The sequence below is a fragment of the Hemibagrus wyckioides genome, linkage group LG05 (assembly GCF_019097595.1).
Source record: "Hemibagrus wyckioides isolate EC202008001 linkage group LG05, SWU_Hwy_1.0, whole genome shotgun sequence".
NCBI lineage: Eukaryota > Metazoa > Chordata > Actinopteri > Siluriformes > Bagridae > Hemibagrus > Hemibagrus wyckioides.
In genome coordinates, this window is record NC_080714.1 from 18,319,438 (window position 1) to 18,340,680 (window position 21,243).

The 21,243-nt window shown below is 37.7% G+C and overlaps 2 protein-coding genes and 1 long non-coding RNA gene across 3 annotated transcripts; 2 read left to right on the top strand and 1 right to left on the bottom strand.

Moving 5' to 3' along the window:
* The first annotated feature begins 5,755 nt into the window (after positions 1-5,755).
* tmco1 (transmembrane and coiled-coil domains 1) lies at positions 5,756-9,244 on the top strand. Its single transcript, XM_058390779.1, has 7 exons — positions 5,756-5,914; positions 6,088-6,165; positions 6,271-6,330; positions 7,364-7,410; positions 7,514-7,581; positions 7,727-7,871; positions 8,086-9,244. The coding sequence occupies exons 1-7, from the start codon at positions 5,845-5,847 to the stop codon at positions 8,182-8,184; spliced, it is 567 nt and encodes a 188-aa protein (XP_058246762.1). The 5' UTR covers positions 5,756-5,844; the 3' UTR covers positions 8,185-9,244.
* A 1,463-nt stretch (positions 9,245-10,707) lies between these two features.
* Positions 10,708-16,516, top strand: aldh9a1a.1 (aldehyde dehydrogenase 9 family, member A1a, tandem duplicate 1). Its single transcript, XM_058389748.1, has 12 exons — positions 10,708-10,865; positions 11,728-11,884; positions 12,095-12,240; positions 12,742-12,871; positions 13,007-13,141; positions 13,256-13,452; positions 13,658-13,798; positions 14,081-14,269; positions 14,775-14,862; positions 15,339-15,480; positions 15,563-15,675; positions 15,846-16,516. The coding sequence occupies exons 2-12, from the start codon at positions 11,734-11,736 to the stop codon at positions 15,938-15,940; spliced, it is 1,527 nt and encodes a 508-aa protein (XP_058245731.1). The 5' UTR covers positions 10,708-10,865; positions 11,728-11,733; the 3' UTR covers positions 15,941-16,516.
* Positions 16,517-16,628: 112 nt separating this feature from the next.
* LOC131353053 (uncharacterized) lies at positions 16,629-21,118 on the bottom strand. Its single transcript, XR_009204583.1, has 4 exons — positions 20,946-21,118; positions 20,618-20,698; positions 20,417-20,515; positions 16,629-18,448 (listed from the first exon to the last, which is right to left on the bottom strand). It is a non-coding gene; the product is annotated as an uncharacterized LOC131353053 (long non-coding RNA).
* Positions 21,119-21,243: the final 125 nt, after the last annotated feature.

A 21,243-nucleotide genomic window follows, 5' to 3' on the forward strand; every position in this document is an offset into this window, starting at 1 on the left:
CTCTCTCTCTCTCTCTCTCTCTCTTTCTCACACACACACACACACACACACATATACAAGCAAATACCTGTCGCATCCGATTAGGTCAAACTGACTCCGTGTCCCCAGCTCCACTTTTGCCGCCACGTAGCAGATGTGCGCAGCGTATGTCAGTTTCCTGCTGGCTGTAGGCGAAAGATCAAACATGCATATGAGAAAACAGTTAAAGAAATGATTACAGCATTTTCAGAAATATGAGGTTACTGTGGTGTTTATCAATACCGAGATCATCTCCCATCTTAATAACAGCTTCTCTGTGATCATCGGCTGGGGCAGAGGAGCACAAGAGCTGTGCCAGAGGAAGACACCATTTGCTCAGGGTCTTGAATTCATGGAGCTGCAGCAGAAAATTTCGAGTTAGTCAGAATGTTTGCAAAAACAATGCACAATCATGTACAGACAGATGCTGATCCTGTTGTGTGATATACTGACATTTGATGTCTTCTTCCTCAGTAAGCTGTAGCTCTTGAAGAGAGTTGTAGCGATCTGAGCCATTATCACTTTCTGCAAAAGAAATATCATGATGTTCCACATATTGATCTTTCATGAAAAAATATTTGCTTACAAAATCAAATACCATACGTACAATAACTATAACTATCACACTTACTCCATTGTTGTGGCAGAACAAGTCCATCATCTGCCAATATAAGTAAGCCTCCTTGTTGTCAGCTTGGTCAGCATGCTGGAGACACTTGTTTGCCTGGCACTGGATGTACTGATACAGATCCTTTTTGTCCATCGCATTGCTGCAACACATGTTGGAACAGTGGGATTACTGCATGAGGATTACCCAGCACACATCTGAAATGCCTTTCGATATGATTTAAAATATTCCTGCTTATAACCTGTGAGTGTACAATGAGAAAGAGGGTTTCACCTCATAAGAGGGCCAGGAAAAGCTGCATCCATAGAATCTTCCCAGACGCCATCATCAGGTGCAGGCACGAAGCTGGGCGTATCTGGAGTTAAAAGCTCAGTTAGGGCTACATGACTACATGAATGTTATTCATTTTACAGTATTTTGTACAGTTCTTGTATTAACTGTTTCCAAAACTACATATTTCGAGAGAGACTTAACTTAAACGATTACTTTTATGTGTGTGTGTGTGTGTGTGTCCTACCTGCAAAGAATCCATTTAAAGCACGGATATCTGCTTTCTCTTTGAAATTGTGGTTCAATACATCCACCATTTTCAAAAATGTTCTGTAAAACTGTGGAAAATGAACAGTTAGCAATATATGTGGACATTCTGGCTCATTTTCACAGCTCTCAAACAAAAACAAAAAGTTCAGAAAACAGAAAAGATAAACAATACCGGCTTTCACCACTAGAGGTCATTATGACCGCGATATTAATCAGTTTTTACACAATTAGGATTCATCGGCTAGTAAATTTCCCTCATTAGCCGTCTACAAAGAGTCGGTGTGATGTGCTCGACTGTTTCAAACCATTTGTTTTTGTATTTCGTGACAACCGCAGTCGTTTATTAATGTTATATATCATTTAAAATCGGATCTATGTTTTTAATATTCACTCACCTATCGGGTGAAAAAGAAGTTTAGGTTTGTGTTTGTAGTAGTTTGTAATGAGGTTGTTGTCCAAATCCTCCTAACGCGATACCAGCTCTGAAATAACACGGTCCAGTAACTGTTACTATGGCAGCGCTTTATAGCGTCACGGCTGATTCTGCTACGTAAAATTGTCCGATACGTATTGCTTTTTTTTTGGAGGGGGGGGGGGAGTGGGGGGTAAATACAAACACAGAACAGCAGAGAACTTAACAATTATAACATATAAGAGTACACACAGACAACATCAGCAATGGGGCACATAAATAAATAAATAAATAAATAAATAAAATTAAAGACTTATGTCATAACACTCACGGAGCCGTAGCATTTCTAAAGCCTTGCTATTTTTTGAAAATTCTATGCTTTCCAAATATCTTACAGTGTCATTTTTGAACGCCATAAAGAGTGGTTTATTATTAGTAACTTTACATTTATGAATATAGATTTGAGCAAATATAAAGATAACATTTATTATAAAATATTTGTCACTCCCCTCCTTCTTGTAATTAACCCCCCCCCCACCAAATGTCTTTAAAAGAAAAGCAGAAATCATTGTGAATTTTGATTTGAATGAAACCAAGCACATCAAACCAAAACCCTTCAGTATAAGTACATGTCCAGAATTAATGCACAATTGTCTCAGGACAGGAATTACAGAAAGAGCGGTTGGTGTCAATGCTCCTTTTAAACCTTATAGAAAAGATAAGATTTAACTGGGCAGTGTTTATAAAGCAATTCCAAAGAGATTTCTCTTGCTTTATTAGTTCAAATATATTTGGAAGGTAGAGTCCAAACTTTTTTTCCAAGGCAAGATATGAATGATACCATCCCAGTAAGACTTAACATGAGGAATGGTTACAGTATGTTGTTGAAATAGAGTTCTAACTTTCTTATTGTTGTAGCGACTGACTGGAAAACATATCTTTCCTACATTAGTTTGTCTGGGATCAAACAACGTCTGAAACAACAGGCTCTGAGGAAGTAAATCTTCTTAACATCATAACCACCGGAAGCAACCGCATCAAGAACAATGGAGAATTCCCTTGGACATACAGGAATTGAATAAGCTGAGAGAAATTCTGTATAATTATAAAATTGACCATTAGGTTTCATCAACTGACCGACTAATATGAGATTGTTGTTCAAGCAGTTTTCCAAGAAAATAGATTTGTTGTCAAAAGTAATGTTCCTGTTGTTCCAGATGTAGTATGTGTGTGGGGTGAAATTATGTTTGGAGATGAGAGACCAGGAAAGTAGCATCTGTCTGTGGAAGTTGGAAAGTTTGATGGGACATCATAGTTGCAGACCAAAAGAAACCTCAGACCACCTATTTTAGAAAATACATAAGAAGGGCAAAGCATTCCAGTTAGAATTAGGATCATTTAGGAAAGGTCTTAGCCAATTGATTTTCAAGTAGAAAATCAAGTAGATTCATACCACCATATTCCTCTTTGTTCACTAATACAGAATTCCTAATATAATGAATTCTCCTCTTCCATACTAAATCCAGTAACATTCTGTCAATCTTTTTCAAAGTAGGGCCATCTACATATAAAGAGTGTGCTGCATTACGTAAGTCTGGAGAGACCTTCAGCATTTGAAAGCAAAACTCTGCCTTTCAGTGACAAATCTCTCTGGAGCCCCGCATTATGCTTCTTTTGAGTTTCATCTATAATTGGGGAAAAGTTGGAGGGACATCTTATATTGCGGTCTTTAGTTATAAGAATTCCTAAACAGGTTACTTGATCTTTAACAGGAACGTTGCAAATAAGAGTAGTGGTACAATTTTAATGGCTATTAACTTGCATTTTTATATTCAAATGTAAGCCAGAGGTTTTAGAGAATGATTCAATTAAATCTAAGGCAACAGGAATCTGGGATGAGTCGACTGATAATAAAATTTCTTTCTGCCACCCTAATACCATTCAAAGAACTCAAGTGGCAAGAACCTGAGAGGCAATCAGAAAAAGATACGGGGAGATTGGGCATCCTTGTCTAATGCCACAAGATAAACTAAACCGTGGGGAAGTTCCATATTTTAATTTGATAAAGCTGCTGTTATTTTTGTATAAAGTCCTAATTGTTTTGCAGAAAATGGGTCCAAATCCACATTTGTTAAAAATCAAATTCTGCATGAAAATCAAGAAATAGAATATAACTGTGAATGTCAATGAAATCACTATAATCCAATATGTCTGATAGAAGCCTAATTTTAATAACAATATGTCGATTTTTCATAAATCCAGATTGTGTTTCATTGAATTGAATTGAATTTGGAACATCTTTTTATGAAGCAGAATCCGACTGGATCTGGTGCATTTCTAGATGCCTCAGGACCTCACTGAAGGTCCGAAATCTTCATGAAGCAGAACACTCTAGATGACTCATGATGGGTAGGAAAAGAGAAGCAAGTGGAGAGGAATAATCGTAGCTGCTGTTCATAATGTTTGCAAGTACAAGATGAAATTGTGCTTTTGACCAGATGTATTAATGCACAAGGTTATGGGATGTACACCTGTGTGTATGCCTGGCTAAAGAGATGTCTTTAATCTACATTAAGCTGGGAGTGTGTGTCTTAGTCCCGAACACTGTCAAGAAGGCTATTTCAAAGTTTAGGAGCTAAATACGAAAATTCTCTACCGCCTTTAGTGGACTTTGTTATCCTGGAACTACTAGACCAGTAAATCTGATGGAAATGTTTTGTTATGTTTGCTGTTTACAAACATTTACACACAACTTTACTAACAGATTGATAAATGAGGCCCATTGTTGCTTGTTTGTATGATGGCTGCCAATAATTCTTCATAAAACATTATAAGATAGCTTAAGGTCAGTTATTATAATAATGGTAACTGGTTTTAGGGGTTTATTCACATTTCAGTTTTTTATCTGAAAATAAATTTGAAATGAATTACAGTTTGTGAATGATTTTAGATGATATTATTACGTGTGTGTATTCATAATGTACTTTTCAGATAAATGCAGATAAATTAATTTTACTTATGTGTTATTGATCACTAAACTGATTTTTTGCCTTATTACACTGGTTGTTGGATACAGCTACAGAAAAGTACCACTATGGTTGCAGACTATCGGCTAAATACTATAAGTAAGGTTAACTCTAGCACCCTATCTAGAAAGCTAAAATTCTAAATATTCAATGAAATAAAGGAACTGCTTTTCTAATAATACCTTACAAACTAAAAGTCAAAGTTTCTTTGAATAAGCCATATGCAATTTGGCCCTTCAGCGTAAAATGCCCATTTAATGATGCTTTTAAGTCATCTCTAGTATTTGTTATATATGTTATATACTTGTGCCTTCCTAAGCTAAAAGCAGGGGGAGAGTCCTGAATCTTGTTTCTTGTTTAAGTGTATTTGTAAAACTGTGGTCCAGCTGGTCCTATTCAAAGCCATGTGAGTATTATATCATATATTCCATTGCTCCCCCCTTATACCCCCATACTGACCCAACTAGTTTCTGTATTGTACACAGATGTCAACCTTGGTGTCCGTTCTCCTACACTTTTTGCCACTGCGATTGTGCATTGTACTTCACTATGACCTTAATGTCTCCCTTGTTGATAGATAATTTACCACCATCTCTAATCAGAAGGGCTCTTCTGATCCTTCTAACTGTAATTTCCTAACAAACTGATTAAGTGGCACATGCAAAGAAAACAATTTCACTGTACTTCTGATAGTCTAAAAGCTATGTCTCACAACAACACCATGCATTATATTATAAAGAAAAGAAAAGAAAAGAAAAGAAAAGAAAAGAAAAGAAAAGAAAAGAAAAGAAAAGAAAAGAAAAGAAAAGAAAAGAAAAGAAAAGAAAAGAAAAGAAAAGAAAGAAAAGAAAAGAAAAGAAAAGAAAAGAAAAGAAAAGAAAAGAAAAGAAAAGAAAAGAAAAGAAAAGAAAAGAAAAGAGGTCCTGACCATGAGAGAGCGATAGCAAGACTGATAGCATGACAGCGGTCGCATATTGATGATGATAAAATAAAAGTAAATAAAATAGAAAGAAAACAAAACAAAACAAAAGAAAAGAAAAGTAAAGAAAAGATAAGATAAGAAACGAAAAAGAGATCCTGACCACTAGAGAGCGATAGCAAGACTGATAGCATGACAGCGGTCGCATATTGATGATGTCACTTAATGCTGACGCTTAACTTCGACAGGAGTATCTACCCGTTAGCTCTAGCGCGGTCATATAATCACAAAACTGGTCAAAATGAGTACTATGTTCGCAGACACAATACTTATCGTCTTCATATCTGTTTGCACGGCGTTGCTGGCTGAAGGCAAGTAAACGTTACTATATTTTAATACTTGTCACGAGGTCAGAAGATAAATTGAATCTAGTTAACCGACTGAATGACTAGCTCAGGTTAGCCATATATGTCTAGCTGGTTATGTCCAGTGCATGTTTAGAGCTTGACCTCCACTTTCCATGCTTCTCTCTTTAAATGACCAGGTATAACATGGGTGTTAGTATACCGCACAGACAAGTACAAGAGGCTCAAGGCTGAAGTAGAAAAGCAAAGCAAAAAGCGTAAGTATAAACTGAGTTGTTTATTTAATTACATCTAAGCATAGAGATTAATGCCTTGGGCATTTACAGGGCGTTTGAGTTCATTCTTTTTTTTATCTGTTTAAGTGGAGAAGAAGAAGGAGACGATCACAGAGTCTGCTGGACGTCAACAGAAGAAAAAGATAGGTAAGAGAAAAGCTGCACGTGTTCATTTGTTTGACTGACCCCTTTTATCCAAACCAACTTAGCTTTAAGATAAGATAAGATAAACCTTTATTCGTCCCACAGTGGGGAAATTTCTACGTTACAGCAGCAGCAAAGTAGAAAAATGTGCAAATAGTTGAGCTGAGCTGAGCAGATGATGGATAAGAGGCGTGTTCAGGGACCCAACAGTGGCAAGCTTGATGGTACTGGAATCCGAACTCACAACCTTCAGATTAGAGCACTGCTGAGCCTCCACTGTGCGGTTACTGTACAGGATATACTCTTCTTCTTCTTCTTTCGGCTTTTCCCTTCAGGGGTCGCCACAGCAGATCATCTCTCTCCACCTATCTCTATCTTCTGCATCCTCAACACTTGCACCCACTAGCTTCATAACCTCCTCTTTGGCCTTCCTCTTTGCCTCCTGCCTGGCAGCTCCATGTCCAACATTCTCCTACCAATATACTCACTCTCCCTCCTCTGAAACATGTCCAAACAATCTTAATCTGGCCTCCCTAACTTTGTCCCCCAAATATCCAACATGAGCTGTCCCTCTGTACTTGTTCCTAATCCTGTCCAACCTTGTCACTCCCAAAGAGAACCTCAACATCTTCAGCTCTGCTACGTCCAGCTCTGACTCCTGTCTCTTCCTCAGTGACGCTGTCTCTAAACCATACAGCATAGCCGGTCTCACCACTGTCTTATACACCTTACTGTACAGGATATACAATGTGCAGATATTGTACAAGGTATCCTAAATTAACAATACATAGGGAAAATTAAATTCAAAGTTGGCAGCATGTGGACAGGGTCCCAAAACCCTTCAGCTTGTTTGGTGGCTGCATAACACCCAGAATTTCAGCATGAGTAGGATAGACATCTCCATGTCTGGAGACTGTTGGGACTTACTGTATTTTCCTTTTGCAATATTGGTATTAATTGTTTGCCTCTGTAGTGTGAAAGCTGTGTATAATGTTAAAATAGGTTGAAATAATTTTTTTTTGCTCTTGTCAAACAGAAAGGCAGGAAGAGAAACTCAAGAACAACAATCGAGACCTGTCAATGGTGAATATTTTATCTACTTACTCTATCATGTATATCTTGGCAGAAAAGTAATTTTTTTGTATGTCAACTATCTGCTGTAAACTGAAATTATTTTTCATCACAGGTTCGAATGAAGTCCATGTTTGCTATTGGTTTCTGCTTTACAGCATTAATGGGCATGTTCAATTCCATGTAAGTGGGTTAAATGATTACCTTTAAATATTAGTGCATAAATGAGTGGTGTTTTTTCCTTTGATTTTGCCTTTTGTCCTATTGAGTGGTATGCAAATCTGTCAATTTGGACATCAGATTTACTTTCTGATTTTTTTCACCTCAGCTTTGATGGACGAGTTGTAGCAAAGCTACCATTTGTTCCCCTGTCCTACATCCAAGGCCTTTCTCACCGCAATCTTCTGGGTGAAGATTACACTGACTGCTCTTTCATCTTCCTCTATATCCTGTGCACCATGTCTATTAGACAGGTAATGCTCAACACTTTAGCCACCAGTTCAAAGAGAAAAGTCAAAAGAAGGTTATTCACCAGCTTTAGTTATGTGTTAACTACAATCTCTGAAGCGTTGAAACTGCACATTTTACAATTAAGGTTAAACAAGGTTACAATTAATACTATTGCATGTGTGTGTAGTGTATTTATTATCTCAGTTGTAGTGAAAACTATTCCTGTCTCTCATTCAGAACATCCAGAAGATGCTGGGTCTGGCTCCATCTCGTGCAGCAACCAAACAAGCTGGAGGGTTTTTGGGACCCCCTCCACAAGCTGCCAAGTTCTCATAAAGCTATTGGGCAATACGCAGGATCTCTTTTTTGGTTGTAGAAACGCTTTGGGCAGACTTGATGCAACCAGACAAACTCTTTACAAAAGAGAAAAGGATATTCAGATGCAGTATCTGCCTGTGGTGACCTCACTGTACATATTGTTTCCATGTTTAAATTTGACAGTGATTTTATTCTCTAAACATCTAAAATGGTTCAACACTGGCAAATACTCTTTCTTTAATTCTTTAAGTTGTTTTGGTTAATTAATTCCATTTTTCCCTCTGCATACAGTTTGAAAGTGGAACTGCTAAATATACTATTTAGTAGAACTGCTAAACATGGACTATTTAACAGTTACATAAAGGAACAGCTGGGTCACCTGCGCTTGTCAAAAGCAGGGAAATAGACCCTGTTTTTAAAACACTTTGATATAAGTTATTTTAGAAAGGTCTCCTTTCTAGTAAACATGAGACATTCACTAGGAACTCTTTAAATGTAAATGATAACGGTGCTGTAACAAAATAGTCCTGTATTAGAAATTGTTTCTTAAAGTTTTAAATGGCATGTACAGTTTTCTAAAATACTAAACATAATATAAGAATATAAGAAGCCAGCTAGCTCAGTGTTGAACCCCACAGACTATCCATATTATTCTGTTTTCCTGCCTGCCCACACCAGCAGCAGGTATTGCTCTTTTTGTCTGCTCATTTTAGGCATGGGAAGTTTTCGGCAGCTTGGGAACACTACTTGTTGATCCCAGTTTTGATTTACATTATTTCAAACTGCATGCTTCAGATAGGAAGGAGTATTCACTTGGATAAATAGAAAAAAAAATCAAATGTTATCATTTTAATTTAATACCTTGGGTATGTTATTCTAATTTCAATTTCTATGGGTCACTACATAATGATCAGTATGTTATGCCATTTGTATTCTATTTTCTAGGCAAGTGGCCTCACAAACTACTATGTGTTCTTTATTTTATTTTTTTTGAAATGTAAGACTGATCAGTTAGGACGTTATTTATGAATACCTGTGAATGTGTTGACTTAGAATAAAAGAGATTAAATTGTGTGGATTCTATTGCTTTAATGCTCTAATTGTTTTATGGTGCTTACACTTGGTGATTAAAGTGGTATAGTTATCTATAACAGATTATTTTATTGTCAGTGACATTTTATTCTTGTAAAACAAAATATTTAAAAAGTCATGCTCTTCATAAGATTTGCACATGCCATCATCTTATTTATGATGCAGAAAAGACAAAACTGTGGGTTGGGAAAAAGCAACACCCACTATATTGCCAAACGTTTTGGGACACCGCTCCAAATCAGGGGTTTGGCTTGGTCCCTTAGTTCCACTGAAAGGAACTGTTAATGCTTCAGCATACCAAGACATTTTGGACAATTTCATGCTCGCAACTTTGTGGGAACAGTTTGGGGATGACCGCTTCCTGTTCCAACATGACTACACACCAGTGAACAAAGCAAGGTCCATAAAGCGAGTTTGGTGTGGAGGAACATGACTGGCCTGAACAGAGTCCTGACCTCAACCTGATAGAACATCTTTGGGTTGAATTTGAGTAGAGACTGTGAGCCAGGCCAAAACTGGGACATCTGCCTTTACATGTGCATAAATATAATGTGGAGTTGGCCCGTCTTTTGCAGCTATAACAGCTTCAACTCTTCTGGGAAGGCTTTCCACAGGGCTTAGGAGTGTGTTTATGGGAATTTTTGACCAGAAGCGCATTTGTGAGGTCAGGCACTGATGTTGGAACGAGAAGGCCTGGCTCACAGTCTCCACTCTAATATATCCCAAAGGTTCTATAAGGTTGAGGTCAGGACTCTGTGCAGGCCAGTCAAGTTCCTCAACACCTAACTCACTCATTCATGTTTTTATGGACCTTGATATATAATGCAAGTGGAACCAGTCATTCTGGTGCACAGTTATGTTGGAACAGGAAGGGGTCATGCCCAATCTGTTCCCACAAAGTTGGGAGCATGAAAGTGTCCAAAATGTCTTGGTATACAGAAGCATTAAGAGTTCCTTTCGCTGGAACTAAGGGGCCGAGCCCAACCCCTGAAAAACAACACCTGAATTCAATGATTTGGAGGGGTGTCATGGGGAGCGTGGGAGCGTGTGTTATAAAGGATTACTTTCATTACTTCACTGATATAGACCTCATACATCCTTCTGGATAAGGGCGTCTACCAAATGCCAGAAATGTCATTGTCAATGTCAATGTTACTTGGTTTGCACAAAGAAAAGAATCCTACTACAGAGGGTTACTCCTTTGGACATTTGGTGTACATTTGACCCACTTAAGACGTGCAACTTCTTTGCTGATGCAATGGAAGATCATAATCCAGATCATAAAACTGCATAACACAAAGGTGTATTCAGTGAAAATAGGTTAGAAGAGTGTGTTCCAAAAGCACGGAGTGCTGACGTGCCATTAAAATCAGCCAGTGAAAGAGCCTGGTTAACACACAGCCCACTCTGTTATGTAATCAGGGCAAGACTGATAAATAAGAGATTGCTGAGAGACTATAACTTCACATACTTCACACACACACACACACACACACACACACTCACTCACTCACTCACTCACTCTGCACGGGCATTTCTGGTGTCAGGCGGATGAAGTGAAGCTCCACGTCTATAGACTCTACAGTTCTACTAAATTGCATTAAAAGGTAACGTTACATTTACTAAAATAATGCAAGGGCAAAGCTAAACATTTAATGCGTTATCGTCGTTATTGTATAGCGTTAATGCGAGAGCTAGCTTAATCCCGTGACACTATTTTCGTCACATATTTCCATGTTACACATTTCACTTTGTTATTTTTTTGTAGTTTTAAATGTGTTTGGGAAACGAGAAACCATACATTTTTTTGTCACTTGTCATTGCTGTGTAGAAAAGAACAGGGGGCATGGGGGGGGATGTGTTATGAAGAAGTTAGCATATGAGATAGCGTGGTGCAAAAGCAGTGTTGGCTGTGAAAGTTAAATATGTGCACTTTTATACGAATTCAGGGAATGAGCTAAACAAAGTGCTATTCAAGCCAAATGTCAGAAAAAATCTCTTCTTTCTTGGGTTCACTTCAGTAGTGTGCACGTAATGCAAATTAATGCAAATAGCGCTTTTCCCCTCAAAGTTAAAATCTTTGGCCAGCTTTAGTTAAACAGTGAACGTGCATGTCAACAAAAATAATAAGGCACAGGTGATAAATCGTATATATAATGTAGATTCTTTAAAACGAGGCATAACTTCGCATTCTACTTTCACTGTAGTTATCTATTGAGAAATTTTGCTTATCTCTGACCCCTCCTTGCTGAGGCCCTACATTCATGACAGGCCAGGCTGTGCAAAGACATATGGGGCAAGTGGAAATGTTCCTTGCAGACCAAAGGGATCAGGAGAATGAACATGAGGGTTGCTCAGATTGCTGCTAGCACAACCTGTTACACAATAATCCACCGCAATGATTGTTGATCTTTGTTGGATGGTGCAAATAATCATCATTCTAATAAACAATATTTCCCCTTTGAACAGTTTACGATGGCTCAGACACCACTTCTTTCACTGCCGGAGTTTCACAATGTCTCAACTGGAAGTCTGGTTGTGAAAGAGGCTCTGAACTTTTGGGGTGGAGCTCGAGTTCAAGGCAAGAACACACAGAACTCTGAGCCAGTGTATGAACCAGCAACTGGTAAGGGTTTTTTTTTTTCTATGTGTAGTAAAAGATCATACATTTACAGCTATTTTAGCATGATGGTGTTTACTGCTGCTCACTTGTCACTGATTAACTGTTGCCCGTATTATGTTGCCCTGTGTAAGACAGTATTGCCTATTGCCTAAGACAATATCCAATCCTGGAAGCTTTTTGTGTGTAAGTTAAATATAACTTTACCATCTCCAGGCCGTGTGCTGTGTGATATGATTCCATGTGGGGAGGAGGAGGTAGATCAGGCCATAAAGGCTGCACACTCAGCATTCCTTAAATGGAGTAAACTTGCCGGCATTGAGAGAGCTCGGATCCTGCTGGAGGCCGCACGTATTATTAGGGTAAAGCCACTTTTTCTAAAGTGATGCATAAATAACCAAAACTCAAATCTGGGTGTATTAAGCTACTAGATGCTATAGAATATGTCAGTATATTTGTGTTCCGTAGAATATTTGTAGTTTTTTTTTTTTTTTTTATGTGATTCCTTTTTAGTGAAACACGGTCCCCTCCAAAAGTATTGGAACACCAAGGCCAACTCTTTTCCCTATATTCACCACCACTACTGAAGCCATTTGGGTTAGAGATCAAAAGATAACCTTGAGAGATTCAGTTCTTGATATTTACATCTTGACATGTTAAACAACTTAGAACATGGCACCTTTTGTTTGAACCCACCCATTTTTTAAGTGATCAAAAATATGGACAGGTGGGGGTTTTTGTTGCACGGGTGTGCGCAGTTTTTCTGTTTTTGATGACCGAAACAGCTGTGAAGAAAAACCCCAAAGCAACAGTCCATGACATAACCAACAACTGCAAACTTTATTCCTTGTTGCCTTTAACAGGAGCGCAGAGATCAGATCGCTGAGCTGGAAGTGATCAACAATGGAAAAAGTATCACTGAAGCTAAGGTGGACATCGATGTGGCCTGGCAGTGTATTGAGTACTATGCCGGAATTGCTCCCACACTAGCAGGTATTTTTAGCTGTAAATTGTTAAACCACTACAGCTTTTCTTTATAATAGAGTACTAAGAATATATCTCCTGGACCAAAATAATGCATTAGAAAATAACTTTGGTAATAAAGATTTGTGTGTGTGTTTGTGTCAGGTCAGCACATTCAGCTTCCCGGAGGCTCTTTTGCCTACACTCGTAGAGAGCCACTGGGCGTGTGTGTGGGAATTGGAGCCTGGAACTATCCCTTTCAGATTGCTGCATGGAAATCAGCCCCAGCTCTAGCATGTGGTATGTGAGCAATGTTAAGTCTTAGCTACTCTAGACTACTAAGTATATCCATTATTCTATTCTTTGAAATAGAATACTTACTGACTTACTATCTGTAATGATTCACTTGCACAGGTAATGCCATGGTGTTTAAGCCATCTCCCATGACTCCAGTGACAGCAGTCATTTTGGCAGAGATCTATAAAGAAGCTGGCGTGCCAGACGGGCTATTCAATGTGGTGCAGGGTGCAGCTGAGACTGGATCACTGCTGTGCCACCACCCCATGGTAGCCAAAGTGTCCTTCACTGGTAGTGTGCCTACTGGCAAAAAGGTAACAAAGCTAGAAGGATTTGTTATTGGAAAAGATTGGAACACTGAAAAACGTAAAGAATGAATGGTTTCACTTGCATTATATAGGATGCTTGCTTTGGCAAAAATTTTAATGTGTTCATGTGACCTGAAGAATGGTAGTTAGTTTATATCCAGGGTATGGTTATGGAATATTAAATTGCATACTGTATTCCTTTGTCTGTAAGGTCATGGAGATGTCAGCAAAAGGTGTGAAGCAGGTGACACTGGAGTTGGGAGGAAAGTCGCCACTTATCATCTTTAAGGATTGTGAGCTGGAGAATGCTGTAAGAGGGGCTCTAATGGCTAACTTCCTCACCCAGGGAGAGGTAACTGGGCATTATCATTAGCTTACTTTCAAATATATGCACACCTTTGGGATTATTTTGGTTAAAATACACTCTATGGACAACAGTTTGTTTTGCACAAACAAATAGGGATTCAATCAGGAATGGGATGCTCAAACAGCAGATCAGTGTTCATGTGTCCACAAACCGTTGCCATTTGGTGATGTTTGTTAGTTATAAATAAGAATCTAGAAAGTTCCCAATGGCTTTTTTGTTTAGTTGTTCCTGTTTTTATGAATAACCTGAGTGTTTTGGCTGATGCAGGTGTGTTGCAATGGAACACGGGTGTTCGTGCAGAGGGAGATTATGAAGCCATTTATAGAGGAGGTTGTGAAGAGAACAAAGGCCATTACTGTTGGAGATCCTTTACTAGATGGCACACGGATGGGTGCTCTGATTAGCAAACCCCACATGGAGAAAGTGCTGGGCTTTATAAACCAAGCTAAAGAACAGGTACTATTAATAAAAATGTTGGATACATGATTTTAAATGTTTGATTAAGGGGGAAAAAATCAGATCAATATAAATGGACTTGGAACATGTCCAGTTTTTCTATTTCAGTAAATAAATGTTTAGGGAATGACTTAAGGGGTATTTACCAGTTTTTAAAAAATCTGCCCCTTTTTAATTCCCGTTAAATTAATGTTAACCTAAAGCACTGATAGTGTTAGGATAAACAAATAGCAAGTTGGTTTGTACCTATTGTAAAATTATTCATGGAACAAGTTATCATTAGCACACAATGGCTGAGGATGTGGTTATGTAGAAATTTTGTACATTGCAGCATTTCTGATTGATCTATATAACTAGATCATATTGAATGAACTATGCACTAATTTATCTGATCAATAATAAAATAGAAGTCTGAACAGAATAGGTGGCTGTAGATGGTGGTGATTGTAACAATATCTTTAACAGAAATGCAGATGTAGCTTTAATGTCTCACATCTTCTGTCAGGGAGCCAAGGTATTATGTGGTGGAGAGCCATTTGTTTCCAGTGACCCCAAACTTAAAGGAGGCTACTTCTTGTCCCCCTGTGTACTGGGTGAGTAATGTGTTTATTTGTTTTATTGAATCTGACTTGGCCTCTAGCTTAACAACACTAACCTTTGGCCATTTTCTTGTTGTAAAAGTAATACCACTGACAATGACAAGGTGCAAATTATGTAGTCATGTGTGTATTTGTCTACCACCAGCAATGCTGCTCAGTGAATTTTATGTTTTTATCTAAACTTTATAAGAAGATATGTGCAGTCAAGAAACTGGGAAGGTTTATAATTTATTCAAGTGTTTGTCTCTTTTTGGCATATATAATAATCTCCATTACAATGACAAACCAATTCATTTATATTGATGTTCATGTGATTAATGTTGCACTTAATTTTACTCAAAATAACTCTGCAGTGCCAATTACAAGTTAGATTTTTTTCACATAATAAGCTTGGAACCAAGTTAATCTAAAGTAGGTTTTCCAGCATTACACAAGTGAAATTAATTATTTTTCTACTGCTCTATTCATAGATAACTGCAGGGATGACATGACCTGTGTAAAAGAGGAAATCTTTGGGCCTGTGATGTCCGTCATGCCATTTGACACTGAAGAGGAAGTTTTGCAAAGAGCCAACAACACAACTTTTGGTTTGGCATCTGGAGTCTTTACCAGGTAAAGTCTTACACCAGGGCCGTAAGATAACATTGTTTTTTATGTAACCTTCCTTCTACATTTTAACTTTTTGTGCATGCAGGGATATTTCTCGAGCACACAGAGTGGCTGAAAACCTTCAGGCAGGGACATGCTTCATCAATAATTATAATGTGAGTCCAGTGGAGGTCCCATTTGGAGGCTACAAGATGTCAGGTAGGACTGCTGGCAGTACTTTCTTTAATGCCTTAACAATAGCAACAGATACTTCTCTTTCCAGGCAGATCTTCACATTGACATTGTCTCACTGTGTATATACAGATACTTGTTAAACTGTTTGTTTAGATTTATGTAAATTACAGCCAAGAAATTTTCTTTTTCTCCAGGTTTTGGCAGAGAGAATGGCATGGTGACCATTGAGTATTACTCCCAACTGAAAACTGTCGTGGTGGAAATGGGAGATGTTGACAACTACTTTTAAAAGACCTTGTTGTCTTCCCACAGTGTGACTGTTGTGACATTCAACACTAAAGCTGTGCTGATATTTAGTAAATATGAAACTACAGGTGACAGTTAAGTCAACTCATACCTGACTGTCCACTTTCAAATATGTGAAAGTAGTTCTGAGCCAAAACCCTTCCGTTAGCAAGTGCCTAATACACTAAGGTTATATATGCATTTAACATTTCTTAATGCATTTGTAGCAAGTTCATTTCAGCATAGGAAACATCTAGACATTCCTGTACAGTATAGAAACATCTAGACATATGTGAATGAGAGCAGGCTGTTGTGAGTGTTATCCACCAGTGTTAGCCATTCCTTTCTAATTCTCATTTAGAATTAAATTTGCAAATGTTTCTTTTCTGTATTTGCCTCATTGACCTATGCGCCTCAAATCTCTGACCTCTGGTTTAACGCTTGAGTTTGAAGAAGACAACACTTGGATAATAAGATGACCCTTTCTATCTTTCATGATCGTTTATACCCTGCCAAGAAATGGGCAACATTTTGTACCTTATGTTGTGAGGAAGCTCAATAAAATGTCCAACCATACAAACACTGGTCATGTGATTACATCATGGGTTTACCAAGTTTCCATACAATGGCACATAATTCCAACATGCAGTGATATTTATCAAATATCTATAACTACACTAAAAACTAAAAAAAAAATACAATGGATGTAAAAGGTTTACCATGTTAAAATGGCTGGTTTTTATCATAAAATAAATGAAACCGAGATAAATCATGTTTTCCAGCTTTTTCCATGTAAAAGTACAATGTATAAAAAAATAAACAAGAAACCTTTAAGGCAAAAATAAAGTAAGTTGCAATATCCTAGTTTCAAGTGTGCACACTATGTACACGTTTATAATTCCAGTTGGGGCTTTATCACCATACAGCTCTCGTCAATTAAATTATCATTATTCCCCACAAAAAAATCAGCTGTTCCTGTAGGATCTTTACATTTTTTTGGCTTCATCCAACTGCTAAAGCCCACAAAGCGCTTGCAAAGCATGTACAGTACTTCACTTTCTAAAAGGTATCAATTAGGAGAGGGGTATAAAAGAATTTCCAAAACATTCGATGTACCATGGAACACTGCAAAGGCCATCGTCATCAACAAATAGAGAAAACTGATCACCACAGTGGCATCACCAAGAACAGAATGTCCCTCCAAATTTAGAAAAACTTCTCAGAAAAACTGCCAAGAGACCTACAGTAACATAAAAGCAGCTGCAGGAATATCTAACAAGTAGTGATTACTCTTACAATCTGCATATTTCATCTCACAAAAAGTACAAGCTCAAACCCTGTGGCAAAATGTAATTTGGTCTGATAAGAGCAATTCCAAAATATAATATGTAATCACCAAAAAACACCATAACCACTACGTAGCATGGTTGTGGCAGCATCATCTGTAGGGCTGCATTTATTTAGACAGAACTGGGGCATCCTTCAAAATGGAGGGAATCATGAATAGCTGCAAATACCAGTCAAGTAATCACAAAAACCTGCCATTTTAACAGGGGTGTATAGATTTTTTTATATCCATTGTAGTTACAATAAACTACATAACACTACATAATATGAAACATAAAAGCATAAACATAGCAGTGGATGTATGATGTTGCAGATAACTTAGATCTAAACCTAGATTTAAGTTACTTTAGGCTTCCGTAGTGCCATTTAAACAAACATTTACATTTACATTTCTGGCATTTGGCAGACGCCCTTATCCAGAACGAAGTGCTTTGAAATCCCTATCAGTGAAGACACTGAAACTGTGGGTCACACAAAGTCTGCAGCTAAATTTATGTTACAGTAAATCAAACAAAACCAGTCTGATAATGAGTAAACAACTCTTAAGAGATGATTAAAACACATTCATACACACAAGAATCAGAAGTCTGAATCAACATACACTATATTGCCAAAAGTTTTGGGACACACTGAATCATTGAATTGTGTTGTTTTTGGCCCCTTAGTTCCAGTGAAAGGAACTCTTAATGCTTCAGTATACCAAGACATTTTGGACAATTTCATGCTCTCAACATTGTGGGAGCAGTTTGGAGATGACTCCTTCCTCTTCCAACATGACTGTACACCAGTGCACAAAGCCAAGGTCCTTAAAGACATGGATGAGCGAGTTTGGTGTGGAGGAACTTGACTGGCCTGCACAGAGTCCTGACCTCAACCCAAAAGAACACCTTTGGGATGAATTAGAGAGATTGAAATCTCAGCCAGATAACAGGAAAAACAATACACAGTGAAAAAAGATAAGGAAAAAAAAAACAATAAAACAAAAAACAAATAGTCAAAATACAAAAATAATAAAGACTACAGAAACCAAGCAATATATTAAATTGTTAAATGTGTTCTTTTTCAGACACCCTCGCGGTCAGCAGCCAGATAAAACCACCGCTTAATCAATTTTTCATCCTCCAGCTCGTTGTCTGTGCATACACTGGATTTCTTCTTACAGCCTCTAGAATAGGAGCATACAAAAATACATTTAAATAATATGAACAATAAATAGAGACTTTAAAGCACATATTTTACAAGACACCACCTGTCTAAGAACTAATACTTTTAACATTCATCCATTATATGTGGGGAAAAAAGCCATAAGAAGAAAAAAAAAAGTTCTAGAAAGACAGAATAAAAATGGACTTGTCACAATGTTTAAGCTCCAAAGTTTGGAAAGATGTTTTCCCATTAACATCTCTCCACTTCACCGCTTTGGCCATGTCATTTTTCATGACCTGCCTACCGTCCTTCACGTCCACTCCACCCAGCAATCCTAGTTCAAGTACAGCGCTATGAAAAGATTCTGATCAAACAAATTTCAATATTACACAAAGAAAATGCAAGTAAATACAAAATGCAGTTTTAAAATTATGATTTTATTTATTAAGGGAAAAAAAGCTGTCCAAACCTGCCTGGCACTATGTGAAAAAGTAACTGCCCCCTAAATCTAATAACTGGTTATGCCACCCTTTGCAGCAACAACTGCAAGCAAACATTTGCCATGACTGGCAATGAGTCTTTCACATCATTGCCAGTCACAAGCATAAATAGACTGTTTAAGTTTCAGGGCTAAGGTTAAGGTTCCATGCCACAACATCTCAATCGGATTTAAGGCCGGACTTTGACTTAGCCACTCCAAAACCTTAATTTTGTTTTTCTTGAGCCATTCAGAGGTGGACTTGCTGATGTGTTTGGGATGATTGTCCTGCTGCATAACCCAAGTGCGCTTGAGCTTGAAGTCACAAACTGATGGCCGGACATTCTCCTTCAAGATTTTATGATAGAGTGCAGAATTCATGGTTCCATCAATTATGGAAAGTTGTCCAGGTCCTGAAGCTGCAAAGCAGCCCCAGACCATCACACTACCGCCACCATGTTTGACTGTTGGTGTGATGTTCTTTTTATGAAATTCTGTGTTGGTTTTACACCAGATGTAACGGGACACACACCTTCCAAAAAGTTCAACTTTTGTCTCATCAGTCGACAGAATATTTGCCCAAAAGTCTTGGGGATAATCACGATATTTTAAAGAGGCCTGCAATTCTTTAGATGTTGTTCTGGGTTCTTTTATGACCTCCTGGATGAGTCGTCGTTGCGCTCTTGGAGTAATTTTGGTAGCTTTCTAAAATAATGTGGTTAATCACAGTTCTTTCATGATTTAACAGGAGGGGACAATTAATTTTTCATGTAGGGCCAGGTAGGTTTGGACAGCTTTTTTTCCCTTAATAAATTAAATCATTATTTAAAAACTGAATTTTGTATTTACTTGCATTATCTTTGAGGAACACTAAAATTTGTTTGATGAGCTGAATCTTTTAAGTGTGACAAATATGCAAAAAAAAAACAGGAAGGGGGCAAAAACCATTTCACAGCGCTGTATGTGATAAAAACGTTACCTAAAACTTTTCATCTAGTTGACTTAAATGGTCAGCCTTGGTGTTTGGTTAACCAGTTACAATAAATGAAATATTTTGTATTGTAGTGTTGGTTTAACTTTTCTCTATTTTGTTGAAACAGAATATTGTTATTAATTGTGTTAACTAATCAGCATTATGATAACTCAATTATGATGTTAACTGAAATGTAACTAAAATCTTTTTACAAGATTGTAACAGAATGATGGCATCATATAAAGATGTTGTACTATAATGATGGATTTTCTGCATTTGTCAGTACTATGATGAATCCACTACTACATGTAAAATGGTGTCATCTCACTGATCTTTGGTCTGTGAATTACATTAACAAACATTCATTAAAAAAGATTTTTCTATGTTTATTAGTAAGAACATCATTTTAAAAAGATCTGTCAGCTGATCCTATTGACAAATAAATCACACACACAAATTTAAAAAATTGTCACTGGTGTAAAGATTCAATGCTGAAAATTTGTGTATCATGGCATCAGAAGATTTTCGACACTTACGATAAGCTCTGTGAAATAAAGCGCCACTGCAGACTCCCACACGTCTACGTCCAACATGCTGATGAGTGCCATCAGTCGCTCCAAAAATGCTCCCTCAAACTTTCAGGAAAAAAGAAAGACAATAAGCGTCATCAATGCCACGTCTTATCAGGGTGAACAATATGGGAAAACATTCAAGCATCATTAAATGAGGACATTTACTGTCTCAGGTGCTGAGCTGCAGGTAAAGAATCCGAAGACAAGCAGCTCATAAAACACATCCCCAAAGTTATAATAGTGGAGCTGCAAAGAGGAGATAAAGTTCTAAAAAGAAATTTACATGATGTGTACGATAATTTACATATTGGAGTCCTGATTTCTACGTTATTAAAATCTACATTTAAACATATGCAGGCTTATATTGGCCCCGAAAAGCTCGGCTGCCAATGGATTCTGGTTAGATGGTGTCCTCAGGAATTGGATGAGAGCCTCGTAGGCCAGCTGCACACCAACTGCCCCCTGTTAAACAAAACAAATCTCTATCACTCACTTTGGCCATGGTGTTCTACTAAATCAGGCTGCGTTTTTCGCCCATATTTTCATTTATAAACATTACGGTGGGTCTTGAGATTGATGGTGTTTGTCTAGGTGGGTCCTGGAATGAAAAAGTTTGGGAAGTCCTGCACTAGGTCACAGACATAGTATAGAATCAGCCTGAAACACTTTTGGGAATTATAGCACTTTTTTTCCCAAGTTTAGGTAGATCGGTACATCGGAAATTTTAATCTACGTGACTAGCAGCTTCTTCGAACACGTGAATTTGGAGAAGAAACAACAGTGACGAGGGA

Coding starts and splice junctions, on each gene's coding strand:
- tmco1 (XM_058390779.1), top strand. CDS start 5,845: ATGAGTACTATGTTCGCAGACACAATACTTATCGTCTTCATATCTGTT. Junction 6,166..6,270: donor AGAAAAGCAAAGCAAAAAGC/GTAAGTATAAAC, acceptor TATCTGTTTAAG/TGGAGAAGAAGAAGGAGACG. Junction 7,872..8,085: donor GCACCATGTCTATTAGACAG/GTAATGCTCAAC, acceptor TCTCTCATTCAG/AACATCCAGAAGATGCTGGG.
- aldh9a1a.1 (XM_058389748.1), top strand. CDS start 11,734: ATGGCTCAGACACCACTTCTTTCACTGCCGGAGTTTCACAATGTCTCA. Junction 11,885..12,094: donor AGTGTATGAACCAGCAACTG/GTAAGGGTTTTT, acceptor TACCATCTCCAG/GCCGTGTGCTGTGTGATATG. Junction 13,453..13,657: donor GTGTGCCTACTGGCAAAAAG/GTAACAAAGCTA, acceptor TTTGTCTGTAAG/GTCATGGAGATGTCAGCAAA.